The sequence below is a fragment of the Morchella sextelata genome (genome assembly GCF_020137385.1).
Source record: "Morchella sextelata strain SCLS chromosome Unknown scls_3, whole genome shotgun sequence".
Taxonomy (NCBI): domain Eukaryota; kingdom Fungi; phylum Ascomycota; class Pezizomycetes; order Pezizales; family Morchellaceae; genus Morchella; species Morchella sextelata.
Window position 1 is genome coordinate 2,236,320 of NW_025408618.1, and position 15,196 is coordinate 2,251,515.

The window sequence follows — 15,196 nt, forward strand, 5'->3', positions numbered from 1 at the left end:
TGATTAGTTAGTTGTACACATAAAGATGTAGTAAGTAGTAGTAGTAGTAGTAATAGTAGGCTAATTTACTTTAATCAGTCCCATCCAGTCCCATCCAGTCCAGTCCCAATTCCCTGTAGTAGTAGTAGTAGTAGTAGTAGTAGTAGTAGTAGTAGTAGTAGTAGTAGTAGTAGTAGTAGTAGTAGTAGTAATAGTAGTAGTAAGTAATAGCAGAAAAAAAATCCCCAGCCAGCCGTAGTAGTAGTATCAGAACAGAAAAGTAAAAAACAGTGAAGAAAAATGCCACCCCCCCGACCCCGTTCCAACTACCAAGACAAGAAAGAAAAGAAAATGAGAAAAAAGAACTCCAAAATGCAAAATCCGAATCCCCACCAAAAGAAACCAAGAGGCCCATGTCCGTCATAGACAGAAAATAAAAGATAAAAACGCAAAAACAAGTTGAAAGAACCCCCCAATATCCCCATGATGAAAAAAACCGGAACGCAATGCTGTAGTAAGTATGGTAAGCAAGCAAGTAGTAGTAGTAGTAGTAGTAGTAAGAGACGAAGGGAACCCAGAAAAAAAAAAACCAAAAAACCGACCGACCAGCCAGACCGTGAACCATCCAGAAAAAAAGAAAAAAGTCCTCGAAAAAGAAAAACAAAACAGAACACAACTATCAAACCGCCGCCGCCGCCGCCGCCGCCGACTCCTCCACCTCACTCAACCACTTCGCGACTCCCTCCGTCAACACATTCCCCACGACACTTCCCCTCCCCACGGCCACCGCCTTGACCACATTCTCGAGCGCCCCCAGGACCATGCACTTGCACACCTGCACGCCGACATTCTCCTCCTCTTCCTCGTGGCCCGCCGTGCCAATGACCCTCTCCACGGCCGTCGCCAGCACGTCATCAACATCACACACAAGCTCCTCATCCATCACCTCCTCCTCCTCGCCCTCCTCCTCCTCCTGGTGCGCCGCCGCCGGCGCCACAACCGCCGGGTGCAGATGCTTATGCGCCCCCAGCGCACTCGGGAGCGGTGACTGCATTCCCGCCGTTGTGGCTGTTGCCGCTTTGGCACTCCGGCGCCGCCGCAGGCGTAGCCGCTTAATCTGCAGCTTCTTGGTGTCCGCGATAAGCACCGAGCACACCGTAGTCCACTTCCCATCGCCACTCTCCGACGACGGCGTGACACCCGTGGTGCCCGCCGCATGCGGCGGCGTGGGCTCCGCGCGCATGGCACGCTTGATGTCCTCCTCGACGTCGGGGTAGGGCTTGACGGCCTGCAGGGCAAAGTCCGGGTGGAAGAGCTCGTCGTCCATCCAGCCCGCGACGTTGAGGCCGCTGTCGTCGTGGTCGGGCATGAAGCTTGGCATCAGCATGGCGCTGGAGAAGCTCATGCTGTTTGAGCGCACGAGACCCGTGTCCATGAGTGACTGTGGCCAGCCGCCGCCGCTGGACGGGCTGCTGATGGGCGATGTGAAGGTTGTGCCTGCGGCGCCAAAGTCGAGCATGTGCATGGGCGGCATCGGGATATCGACGTCGACGATGCCGTCGCTCTCGTCGACGGAGATGCGGACCTCGTTCTCGACGAGGCCGTATGCGTGGAGTGGCGGCGGCGGGATGTGGTGGACGTGCTTGTGGTGGTGGTGGTTGTGGTGGGCGAGGTCCTCGTCGTCGAGATAGAGGCCGCTGCGGGGGAAGTCATCGCTGCCGCTGCCGCAGATCTTGATTGCCGCGTTGTGATGGCAGGGCTGCTGCTCGTCCGGCTGCGTACTTGTCTCGCTCGGTGCCGTGGACCCCGTGCGTGCGTTGCTCCAGAAGGACAGGAAGCTGAGGAAGCTGCCGGACGAGTCGGCGCTGGTGTTGGCCGTGCCGGTGCGCTTGAGCGTGTTCATGAGGTTCATGCTGGCGACGCTGCTGCTGCTCCCGGGCCGGGCGAGCATCTTCTGCGGGCTTGATGCCGGCGCATTGGTGGGGATGACGGTGGCCGTGGGCAGCAGCGGCTTCTTGAGCGTGGCGCTGGCAGCGGAAGGATGTGCGAGTGGCAGCTGCGCCGGTGCCGGGGGCAGCTCAGTTCCATGTGGTGCCGGGATGTCCCAGCCAACCACAGCAGACTGGAGGGGCTCATCCGCTTCACCAGTGACCATGCTGAGCTTGCTAGGCTTCTTTTTGGCCTTCTTTCGGAGGGAGCTCTTCTTTCCTGCACCGGAGGAAGAGACCGGGGGGGACTGCGAGAGATAATTCATCGAGTCTGTCCTTGACGGTGGCGGGACCAGGCCCTCACCCCATTGCGGCAATGACTTTGACGGCAGGAACGCCGACAGCAGATAGATCAGCCGTCTCGCGGCCATCTTATCCGCGGCGAGAAGCACAGTCCTTGTAGGGATTCCGCACTCGTCGCTGCTAGCCGTGGCCTTCTGCTGCTGCTGGTGCCGCAGCCGATACTGCGCCGGGCCCAGCACATCCAGCCACTCGGTATGGTGTCCCAGAAAGGCCGTCAGCAGCGTGAGGAAAAAGCTGTTTTTGCAAGACCTCTTGTTAGCATCCTGAGCAGCGGTCAACCACGGGATGGCAACTGACAAGTTCATGTCTCTCCCCCCAAACCGGGCATTGGCCCACTTTGCCTCGTCCTTCCACACGGCCCACTTTCCCTGGCCTGTGATAACCCGCGGCGTCCTGATTCCGGCAACGATCCGCCACCGCAGCCGCTCCACCTCCCTGCGCACTACCTCGTCCCGCATCAGCGTGCCTTGGCGTAGCTCGGCCTTCTTGCGGTACTTGTATCCGTTCTGGCATGATGCGGTGGGCGTCCCGCCGGCGCCGCCCTGGTGGTTCAGATGCTCCAAGATCCGCACTTGCGCGACGCGCTGCAGATCCGATAACGCCCGATTGATGACGTCCCAGTGCTTAGTCACCAGGTCCATTCGGTCGTCAGCGCCCGACGGCGGCAGCAAGAAGTCGTCTGCAAACCCGCCGCTTCGGTCGGCCATAGACGGTGGCTGGTAGTCCTCCTCAAACGAGGGTGGCGTGTTACAGCAGAACTCGCCGCCGTCGAATGCGCCGAACGGCAGTGACTGGCAGCAGCACCGGTGCATGGACGACCCTGCGGACCCGCATGAATATGGCTGTGCCGCTGCTGGTGGTGGCGGTGGCTGCGGGAGGGAAATGATCACGCCGACGGCATACATTGACGTTTTTGGCGGCTTCACGAACTTTACGCCCGCACCTCCGGCACCGCCTGGCGTCGTTGGCACAGCTCCTCCATTCGCCGTCATCTTCGGAAACGGAAACCCATGACTAGACCCCAACGAGCTCGCGGGCGTCGGCGTATGATCCCTCAACACCGCGGTCGTATACGCCGTCATCGGCGGAGTTGGCGGGATCACCACCGAAAACAGCCTCGTGATGAGCACCGACTTCCGCTTCTCCTTCTGCTGGCTCTGTGTATGATGCTGCTGTGACGCCGCCGCCACATCCTGCTGCTGCGCGGCATACGCCGTACTAAACGACGGCGCCCTCGAGCCCCTCCGCGGCGCCTTCTTCTCCTCCACATTGTCCGGCAGAATATGCACCTTCGTCGAGGGTCCCTTATATGCCAGCGGCGCCGACCCAAACATGCAGTCCGTCAGCACCCTCATCTCGTCCTCCACCCCGCCACTGCCCATACCCGCACCACCAGCGCCTCTGTCGCCGCCGGAGGAGCTCAGGCATGTCGCATTGCTGTAGTACTGCGCGGACGGCGGGCGCCGCCGCGAGCGGTTGTACTGCGATGCGCCTAATCCGGGCGATAGCGGGCCGGTGTCGTCGGTGGCGGCGCTGTAGCTGGGCGGATCTGATGACGGCTTGGAGTCGTAGAGCGCACATTTGTGTTCCGAGGCCGTGGCGTCCTGCGCGATGATGACGCGCACGTCGCGGGCGGCGTCGAGGTCGATTGTTGGGGGTTCTGCGTGTGTGCTGGAGGTGTGCGAATGTGTGTGAGAGAGGCTGAGGCAGGATGTGAAGGAGGAGGATGGCGTGAGCAGGTCCGGGTAGAGGAGGGCGCGGGTGTGGAGTTCTTCTGTGTCGGGGAGGGCAGCGGTAGAGGGACGGGTACCGCCGGGGGAGGTTGTAGTAGAGTTAGCGGTTGAGAAGAGACGGCCGAGCATTGCGGCGGTCCTGTGTGTGTGAGTGAGTGTGTGTCTGTCGGTGTGCGAACAAGTCGGGTGGTTCGCAGGTATATATATATATGTATGTATAATACACTATATATATACTGATGTTCCAAGATTTAAAAATGCAAGCTAATGTAGGTGTGGGAAGGGAGAGAATAAGAAGATAAGATAGAAGGGGGATGTTATTGTAGGGGCACGAATTCAATAGCGCCGTACAACAGCCATGATGCCGACTGGGTTTATTTGTATATAGTAATGTAGTATAGTTATAGAATATATATATGAACAATAATGATATCTCCGGTGGAAGAAGGGGTAGGGGGCGGTTAGCTAACTCTTTGTTAATATGGAAAGAGTTAGACAGGAGCGTGTGATAAATGATGATGTATGTGTTGTTCGTTTTCCACGGTGCGATTGGGGGTTTGGTTTGGCTATTGGGGGCGAGGGTGAGATATAGTTGGCCCGCCGTTAGTTTAAGTTGCAATCCTGTGTAGGTTGAGGTCTGGACGTTAGGAGTAGGGTAGGGGTGGCTGTGGATGTCGAGTGAGTGCCCAGTATAATCTGTATGTAGTATGTAGAATGTAGTGGAGTGTAGGTGTAGGGGGGTGTGGATGCCGAAAGGGAAGCGAATAAGTTGTGAACGTGGTGGTGTGTGGTGGTTTCGATAAGTTGGATATATGACGGAGTGAGTTGCCTGTGAATGGACGGTGTGTGTGGTATGTATGGTGTGTGTGGTGGTGGTGTTTAAACTCTTCTAGAGCGAGCACAACTACCTTACTTTCCTTCACAGACCGACCGACAGACTGATAGACCGACAAAGCCAGACGTTGGGCCAGTCACTGGGCTTATTATTAAAGGTTGTGAGTTTGGTTGGTTGGTGGATGGATGGATGGATGGATGGCTGAATAAGAAAGACAGAGAAAGCGAGAACGGGGGAATTTACGAGCGTCTTCTTGACTGACCGACTACCTACTTGGTCTAGTGTAGACTGTCTTTGTCTGGGGGTGATGGTGGGTAGGGTATGTGATATGTATTGACTGCTTGATTGACTGATTGACTGACTGTGTGTGGGTGGTGTATGTGGGTGTGTAGGTAGGTGTATGTGGGTGTATGTACGGGGAGGGATTGCCAGAGTGATGGGTGTGTGTGGTTGGATAAGTAGATGGCTGTGGATGTGGATTTGGGTGGGTGTGGTACTGTGGGTGAGGATGTGGATGTCTGGGTGTGTGGGTGGGCGAGTATCGAATGGCAGGGTTGGCACTCACTCTACTCTCACTATGGATTCTCACTCACTCTAGGGGCTGCTTGAATTACTGTCTTGGTCTTCCATACTTGCACCGCGCTCTGGAAGATGGATGGAAAACCGACGACTACGGACGGTTGTAAGGACACCAGACCCGAACAGCCGGTAGAAGCCGTCGCAAACCCTCTCTCTTCAGGATCTCCAAAGTATCTCTAAAGTAGATATGTATCTCTCTCTACATGCAGTAACTGGCGGTGAAGCGCCTGCTTCTCTGTTAACTCAGCTTGTTTAATTCGAACTCCATCCTGCAGTCTCTGTTCGGCTTGCACGCTTGTTTAATTATGCACAGACCAGCCCTCGCAGACCAGAGCAGACCAGACCAGACCAGAGCAGGCAAGCACATCAGCCAAAACAAGGAATGAAGGGGCGCTGCGGTTGCGGGTTGCGGTTGTTAAGATTAGGGAGATTTGGGTTTTGGGGGCTTTGATATGGGAATACTTTTTTGTTGGGAGACGAGAATTCTAGACGAAGGGGGAAGGGAGCTGGGGGCCGGCGCGCGCGGGTACGGTACGAGGGAGGTACGAGTGAGAGTGTGTGAGAGTGAGTGAGAAATGGTTGTGAATTTGTTTCTGTTGCGGTATGTTTGCACACTCACACGCTCTCACTCACTCACTCAATCTGTCTGATTGCGTATCACGGAACGGGGCGACAGCCGCTCTCTTTCTTCCTTCCCTCTAGATCTTCCTACCTACATACTCTCCGCTCCTTCCTCCTTCTCCTCCTCCTCCTCCTCCTCTATCTATCTGTCCTGCAAGTAATGTAATGTAGCTAGCTGCCCGTCGTCCTGATCGATGAGATCGCATCGTACCGCAGAACGTCAAGCAAGGTGTGCGGCCCCATATGTATCTCTCTCTAACATAAAAAACCTACATACATACAAAACCAACCGTCCATACATACGAATCCCATCCAAACCAAACCGCACAAACCAACCAGGACCCCCGATTGTTTCGTCCAGAAAGGTTGAAACGGGTCAAAAAAATATGATATATCACCCACCACAACCACCACCACTCCAAAACCCTGGCTCCGTATCTCCCCGCCTATGTCGGTTTAGAGTGATCGATTACCCTACCCCCCTGCAGCGGAGTTTTGAAAACACTGCTAGAGCACCTAGGGTGACGGCCGGCGAACCAGTAAAGTATGGCCGGAGAGAATGGTAAGAAAATAAAGTGTGTTCCGCAACGCAAAATATGATACCGCAAAAAAAAACCACCACCAGCAGCACAGCGGGGTTTGGGTTGAATCAAGGTCGATACTGCATCTCCTCTAAAGCAGAGTGGGCGTACATACATGAAAAGCTATATCCGGGGGGTAAGCTCAGCGATCTCGCATCATCTCCTCTCTTCTCTTCTCCACCACCACCCGCACCTCCACCACCGGCCAGAAACATCGTGAAGTCCGCCTTCACTAACCTAACCCCAAGTTCCAACCCATCTACCACTCACACCCCCTCCAATTCCAATTCTCCAGACCACGAACCTCCCACCTCACCGCACCTACCATCACGTCCGCCCCCCTCCTCCCGAATCAAGCAACTCCACCCTTTCTCCCACTAACCAAAATTAAAACTAACCTACCCGCTGGAAAATACACAAAAAAAAATTTCACGATGCCGCCGCAACCACCCTCTGTCTCTTCCACCCCTGTAAATTGGCCGGTGTGGGGCCCGCATGCCCCCGCGTAGAATTAAAATACGGTAGCAGAGGAGAAAATTTTTCTTTTTTGTAAGAGAGTTTGAATTGGACTGAAGTCTGTACATGGAGTAGACTTCTTAGGAAGGAAGTAGTGCACACGACTGACTGCCTCTAGCTATGTCATTTTAGAATATCGAATAGAGTAGGTAGAGCGAGAAGAAAGTCAGTGCGTTCAGTTCAGAGCTCAATTGCAGAGCAGCACTTTTTTTCTTCTTTTCCTCTACTTGCCTCTATTCTTGCCTCTACGGCTTGCGTCTTGCCTCTCAATTGAACCCCAGAAGCAGAAGCAAGAACAAGAACCTAGAACCCAGAAAGGATAAACACAATACGATACATGAGGGCCCATACCTACTTCCCCTCACTGCGGCTCTGCTGCAGAACTTCCTGTAGAGTAGAGCAGAAAAGCGAAAAGTAGAGGAGCACATCTCAGGCAGCCGCATATGTCAAGAAGTAGACGACATGGACAAAGCACTGACAAGAGATCCCACCGCACCCTAGTCAGTCAGCCCCCCAGATCGACCGTCGACCCCCCGCAACGCAAGGTGAGGCGTCGACGCAACGCTACAGGCGCGATAAAATTCATCTTAGATCAGGTAGGTAGAGCTCTGTCTATGTCTTCTACTCCATGGGGGTACAAGACATCATCTCCAGCTGAGTGAGAGTACGAGTACGTACCTGTGTCCCGATCTCCGATCTCACTTCTGTGAATCCCACAGCCGCATCCCCCCGTCCTTCATATACTCTACTTCTTGGCTTGGGGCTCGCGCGTGGTGCTCGTGGCCGTGGGGGAATTGCTTTTGCCCCCCCCATCCTTCAGAAAACCGGGGAAGATACATATCAATTCGTAAAAGCAGACCGCGGAAAAGCCGTTGTGTTCGAGACACCCTGTGTGGCTTGGGTTGGGTTTTGAATCTGACAGTGTGGAGGAGGGTTATTGTTGCTGTTTCTGGTGGTGATATGGGTAGGATTGGAGACTGACTGATTGACATGGCTGACTGGCGGACTGATTGACTAGATGTAGTTACTTGGTAGAGAGGAGAGATTGATATCCCACGAGATAAGATGCCAAAGTATCATTATCATCGAGTAAGTAACATTTACATAACCCGTGACCGGGCCCATCTCTGTCACCACCTATCACTTGCTATCAGTATCAATCAAGTACCAATGCCGTCCCTATCAATGACACTCCCGACACCTTTTTTTTCTTTTCCTCTTCCCTCGGAATCCCTCTTTCTATCACCCCCTTCCATACCTATTCTATCCCCATAGAGTACCATAATATAGTCCCATTTTTCCTTTTCCCAGCCCAGCCCAGATCAGATCTGGTCCCTTTCTCCACTCGCCCCTCCCGTTTCGTTTCGCCCCCGCCGCCCCTCATCTCGCCGACTCCAGTAAGTCTTTGCGCTTCGCGATGCCATGCCTGTCACTTCTTTTTCCGCCGGTGCCCTGTCTGCCCTGCCCTGCATGCAGCTAGCTCGGACCGGCTAGCTGGCTGGTGGATGGCTGGACCCTGATGTTTTTACTTTTACCTTTTACTTTTACCAGCCAAAAGCCAGAGTCTAGACTTCGCGAAACGAGTACATAGAAACGCAATTAAGAAAATAATCAATTAATTCCAATTGCGATGCGTACGCATTGCAGCCACCGTAGATGTAGATGGCAGATGCGGTTGATACTCGAGATGAGGATGAGCAAGAAGTGAGGCTAAATCAACGGTTTTTTTTTTAACCTTTATTTTTTTCCTGCTGCAACTGCAGAGAGAGAGGTACATACCGTGCCGGTGCGCGCGCTTCAGACATTGGATCAATCAACCTGCACGGTCGAATCAAATCAACTAATCTACCGGAGATCTATTCTTCTACAACTATATGTATGTAACTGTAAATATCAAACCCTACTCCTACTCTAAACCCTCACCGCTCTCCCTTCCCCACCACCGACTCTACCTGACCGGCACATCAAAAACCCAAATCAATTGAAACGACCACGACCACGACCACGACCACGACCGCTCGCGTCGACCGCGAATTGCGCAATACCCCCCTCCCCTCCCTCTCCTCCCCGGCACGATTACCTAACCAACCGCACCTTCTCTCCTACTCTCCGCCAAAAATATATTACTGACGGGGGAAGCGGCGGTTGGAAGGGAGTAAGTAAATTCAAATAAATAAAAACGAGATTAAATTCCACCGGCGTCTTCACCCGAATGGATCCAGCTGAGCATGAGCATGAGCAATGAACCAGACCTGGAACTGGCACTGGCACTGGCACTCCGCGTTTCTCCCCAGACTAGATGTAGCCAAGCCCGGATCAAGAGTTAGGCAGAATGTAGGAGAAAGCGAGTACGTCGAAAGCGAGTTAACAAATAAGGTGGGGCCCCAGATGTCCAGGGTCGTCATGTCAGGGTCAGGTTAGTTAAGCCTTCGTCTAAGGCAAAGCTACTCTACTCTACTCTCCATACCCCGAGAGAAAGCCTTGTAGAACCTCTGTAAATACGTAGCACCGAGGACTATACAATACGTAGCTAGCTAGCTAGCTATTCCACCGGTGAGAATGAGAGGGACATGTGATGAACAAGTCTACGTCTACAGTCTACGTCTGCCCCTCCGGACAGCCTAATGCCTACCTAACGCCTACCTAACGCCTAAAGCTCCATTCTCCATCTGCCAACGAACATATCTAGTACCCACCCATCTAGGTACCTCCCTACGTACTCTACTTACCCTACCTACTCTACCTACCCTACCTACCCTACCATACGCAGGAGGGAGCTCCTCAAAAGAAAGGAGCAGGAGCCTGCACCCAGTCACAACACCCACGTGCCCCAACAGCCGACCCACCGACGTCAACTCTCGTGAGATTTCTTTTGGACCGTGTGGTGTTTTGAAGATGTCATAGCTAGCGCCCCCTTTTTTTCGCACGGACGGGGCGGGGGTGCGAAAAGAGCAAAGGATGGCATACTAGGCATATGTAATGGAAGAAGTACCCGCTGCTTACCGAGATCTGTATGCAAGCAAGATGCAAGGAAGAGAAGAGAGAGGATGGGGTGGATTAGAAAGAGGTATCTGAAAACGGAGCGTGCGCGGCGAGCGAGCGAGCGTGAGAGAGAGAGAGCGCAATGAGCGCTGGACGGGGGTTCGTGAATCTAGATATCCCGCTCAATCTAGGCAGGTACCGCACTGGTTCCGGAGATTCGATCTTGCTTTATTGCTATATCAGAGGCACTTATAGGTGTCAACAATGATTGAAGGGCCGGTTAATATCCTTTTAATTCTCCCAATTGAAGTTATAATATTTCTACGCATGTAGGTACATAGTAAAACAGTCTTATTTGGAAGACATTCGTTTCAGCTTTGACTATCCTGATCATAGAGTGTCACTCGATCCATCTCGTGTTTTCTCATCACAGGTATGGTTCTGCTTCTAATATTTGTTTACAGACCGGCTGCAGTCTCCCAGGGTATTTCTGCCTTGAGGGTAGAGTAGGTTGAATTGTATGTGCCCCCATGGTACCTATCATCAGTAAAAGAGTTGATTACTCATATCAAGTGAAACAGCACGTTCGGCTGCCAACATCTCCCCGCGCTCTGCTCATCCAATGGAGGACAGGCAGGTATACACCACTAGACGTCATATGAATGCTATCAGTCAGTAGGAGTACAATGGCCTTATCACCGAACTTTGAAACCGATCAGTTAATTCAGAATTGTGAATGAATCGTCACCGTGTGGTGTAGAGTACAAGTGTCCACTTCCGACTTGCCGATAAGATTACTGTGGTTGAAACCCTACTGTGTATTTTTCGGGGAGACCGGCATTCCCTCGTGGACTTTCCACTGCTGTAGTTTGAATTCTGTGTCAATGATAGTATAGTAGCGAAACGGACTAACGGGTAGATCTGCGGCAGGATCGGCGCCTACTGCCATATAGGTAATGTATTCCAACTCCAGGATCTTAGGTACTGCGTGTTTGCATATCTCCGAGGTGTGTATGTAGGATATTTGCTCTATGGGCATGCGTAGCTTCAAACAAAAGTCTATGCAGAGTTCGATATCTACTATGTGGAGTAGATCTGAGCTGCATAAAGTGCGGTGTGCGGTTGTATCTTTTCCCGGTGACTGGTCAACTGGTTATGTAGGTATCTTTGCATAGATTCTCAACGAAACCTGCAGAAGATGGTGATGCTGATAATCTGACAAGCTGCGTTTTTCTTTTCCTTTTTCCTTACGGAGGAACTTTATTTCTTTCTTTTCAAGGCCTGAAACCGATCGCGAGTTTGCTTTCTTCGATTCGATTGCGATTTCGGTTCGGTGAGGGTTCTTCTTGATCTCTCGACGGAGCTCCTCAACGGAAAAAAACCAGGGTACTTCCGAGCATGAAGCGACAACGACGATGGACGTACGACGATCCAATTGGATCTTTCACAATGGCTGCTATCTTCTGTTCGTCAAGCTGATCGAAACAAAAAAAGAAAGAAAAAGATTCGGTTATCCACGATATATTTAACTTTCTTCTTTTTATCTAGAATAATATTTGTTAGCTGTGTGCTCGGTAGTTGGATGATCACAGAACATCACTCGTGCTTCGCCAGGGGTTCTTTACGAAACGTCTCACCTCCAAAGAAAAAACAGTTGAGACGAACGTGTAGAGCACATTGCTCGGGACAATTGGAGCAACATCTGTCATCCACCGCATGATTTGACCCGCACGAAAAAACTGTAACCGAATTCCCTACTGACGATGTCCCATGGGAGTTTAACAATCCAATCCTATGACCACGAGGGGGGATGACCAGAGGCGAAAAGAAAGAAAAATACTGTTTCTTAAAGAGGGGGGAAATTAAACAAGTCATGATCGATCTCCCGCATCCTATTTAATACTGGAAATCGCGTTAACGCTCATCCGCAATGGAATGAGTTTCGGCTGGGGGATATGTGGCACAATTTGATGCTTTGGAAGAAAACTCACGATGTTACTTTTGTAAATTTCATATTTACTTTTGATCAGAAAGCCGATGAGGGTAGCAATGCGAGATCTCGATCGTTTTTGTTTTGTTCATTTTTTGGCGGGGAATTGCTTTTGTCTTGTTGTTGTCTACTTGCTTTCTTTTTCCCTTTATTCAATCCATTTCCCCATCAGCATAGCGTAGTTAGGTCGTTGCAGTGAGTGGCTCGGTCTTCCATTTTCTTTGCTTATTCTTCTTACCCCCCCCCTCAGCAAAGCTGGTCTGGTTCGAATTAACTGCCGGCATCTGGCTGTTAATGCGGACAATTATCACATCTCGGAATGCGGGGAATGCCATGCGCGAAAAAAAGCCGTTTGTACTAGGGTGTAGCGAAAAGTGATCAGAATCTGATAAGACAAATACACGTATTCACCGCAGCATTCACTTATCAGATTCTGATCACTTACCCTCAACACCCGGTACATATGTAAGGGTGTTGCGGTGCGGTGCGAATTCTTAGAGAAGTGACGTCGTCGTAATATTTTTTTTGTTTGTGTGATATGAGCGGAGAAAAAATATTCCTCTCCATAGCAGCACACAAGAATTTCTGAAACTACATATCGCTTTTTATTTTGCATACTTGTTCATAGCATGTTTTGAGAATTCGTGTTTCGCTGGTCGATCATTCGCGAGGCTTGTCTGTGATCACTTGGCTTTTAGAATTCGTCAAAAAAACGTAATATATCACACGGAGGCGCTTTTTTAAACGGAATTATTAGTTATCCCTCCCTCTCTTTTTATTTTATTTTTACTTATCTGAAAGAGTTGCTTTATTTTGTTCGGCGGAGACAATGCCGTACTACGCCCCCCTCATTTCTTTAATGTCGTCCCCAGGAGAACCCCGCATTGATATTTGGGGAAAAAGAACCGAGCTGTCTATTTGTTGGAGGCAATATTCGCTAAATGTTCAGCTTCTCCGTGTATTTCTGTGCTATATGATATGATGGTTATACGTGTCTCTGGAGCATCATTGCTCTCTTGATATTGGCTTCAGCCACTGGTTGTTTTGTACGCATAGTAACTCAATAACTAGGTTTGTGGATGAGTGGTTAGTTAAGATTCTCGAATCTGACCGGCGGCCAGGAAAACCATGCAGTTACCCTGTTTTAGAATGCACTGCACCTACTCTACATATTCCTCAATCTGCGTCCAGTAATTAGGAAACCCAGGTTTCTAGCCGGAGTATTGATAACAATTAATTGGGTCGACTCCAACTCTATTGCATTTCCCCTGAATTGAACACCTAACTGGAATTACATCAGTCCAATAGTAATCAACAATCATCCACCTTCACGGAGACAACCCCTATAAGTTCTGTCTCTCCCTGTATGAGTAATTCTTAGCTCAACCTATAGTAGCTGAGTTTCTTGGTTGGTCAGAAGACAAGTTATTCATGTGTTCCACAAACGAACTTCCGAAACCCGGGTAATGATATACGCCGTTACCCTGGAGCTTTATTGGGTATATAAATTGTTGAAGTGAAGAATTGCCAGTCAGGTATGTATATGTGCACTTCGGGATGTGCTGCAACTGTATTGTGCCTGTGCTTATGTAGCCAACCTTTTAGCGAGAATCAGCATCTCCTGCACTGTAATAGTGATAGATGGGGCGGATGTCACCTCATTACCTGCTGCACATACACTCACTCGCTCGAGGAAGGTACTGCTATATATAATGATGATGATGATGATGATAACTGGAACAAGTCTAATTAGAACATGCATAGAGGGTGAATAGCGGTGGACCAGGGGAAGCTAGCTCTTGGCCTATCAGCCGTGTTTTCACGTCACTTAGTACATCCACTATACGCTAAGCCATAAACATGGTGACACCTTGCCTCATGTAACACACTTCAAGGCTACAGCACCCGTTACTTTGAACGGTCCCGTCGATCATTGGCAAAGCTACATGTACTCACTCCCCAACGTAGCGTGACTACATACTAAATCTAGCGAACGGTGGCACAAGGTTGCCTTCGAACACCTAAGTCTGAATCAGAGAAATCTTAGACCCGATGCATTTGTGGCAAAGGATATACAAGTACATTTAAGAAGTACATGTATATGCCCCCATACTCACGTGTAAGGGAGATCTAAAAATCACATGTATACTGATTTGTAAGTTACACCCATCCTTTTCTTCGGTCCCTTCTAGTGGCAAAGATGCGTGCGCATGACCTGCTCTGATGATAAGAATAACCATCACTAAGAGTTTCAAATTCAGCTATGCACCCGGTACATTATATCGATGAGAAACTGAGGGGAGGGAGAGATATAAAGGCATAAACGGAGGGTGGTGTATATAGAGCCATCCGGTATATGTAATATATATGGCGAGGCCAGAAATGACTAATTTGCGCCTAGAGGTAGGTATCTCAGGAGCTAGGAACACAACAAGACACTACACTGCAATCCTTATCTTGTCAGCTCGTATAGAAATTATTCGCAGACAAATACATATACACGTACGGGTGCTGCTTTATCATACCTGGGAGCTTAATTAAATAGCTGTTGTTTCAAAGATCCGATCGGCAGCGCAGCTCTAGTCAGCTAACTCTAGTCTAACCAGCCCCCACGCACCGTCCCTATTGCTATTACGAGAGAGTTTGAGCATATTTCTTTGACATTAAAATTCGTTTCACAACCAAGATTAAATCGGAATTTGTAGTATCGTCCCTCCCCGTGTGGGTTGGAGTTGGTCAATCATGTGGTAGCACTCGTTCTTGGCGCCATGGCGCTTAGGGATAATTATAAAATGACTTTCGTTCGCAAATTACCTACGAATTACGATCACGATCATGCCACAAAGATAAGAATTATATAATGTAACTGAGCAATTAAGTCAACCAATATATATACATATATAGCGGAAAGGGTCTAAAATAGCACAGTTGTCGGTAGACGCGATGTATATACAATAACACATAGTACGAAATGGCACACTTCACGGTTAAGATCTAAAAGATTAATACAAGGATATATAGGTACTGGATGGCTGTTTGGGATGGGAGGGTATACGTATGGCCATGGCATCGAGTAACGAAGTTAATCA

At 50.3% G+C, this 15,196-nt stretch overlaps 2 protein-coding genes across 2 annotated transcripts; both read right to left on the reverse strand.

Annotated features, from left to right (window-relative positions):
- Window positions 1-658: 658 nt before the first annotated feature.
- H6S33_009402 (uncharacterized protein) lies at window positions 659-4,132 on the reverse strand (the record flags this gene model as incomplete). The annotated part of the gene is made up of 1 exon (XM_044840793.1): window positions 659-4,132. One exon carries the CDS (start codon window positions 4,130-4,132, stop codon window positions 659-661), a length of 3,474 nt encoding a protein of 1,157 aa, XP_044698217.1.
- Window positions 4,133-9,339: 5,207 nt separating this feature from the next.
- Window positions 9,340-9,540, reverse strand: H6S33_009403 (uncharacterized protein; the record flags this gene model as incomplete). The annotated part of the gene is made up of 1 exon (XM_044840794.1): window positions 9,340-9,540. One exon carries the CDS (start codon window positions 9,538-9,540, stop codon window positions 9,340-9,342), a length of 201 nt encoding a protein of 66 aa, XP_044698218.1.
- Between the last annotated feature and the right edge of the window lie 5,656 nt (window positions 9,541-15,196).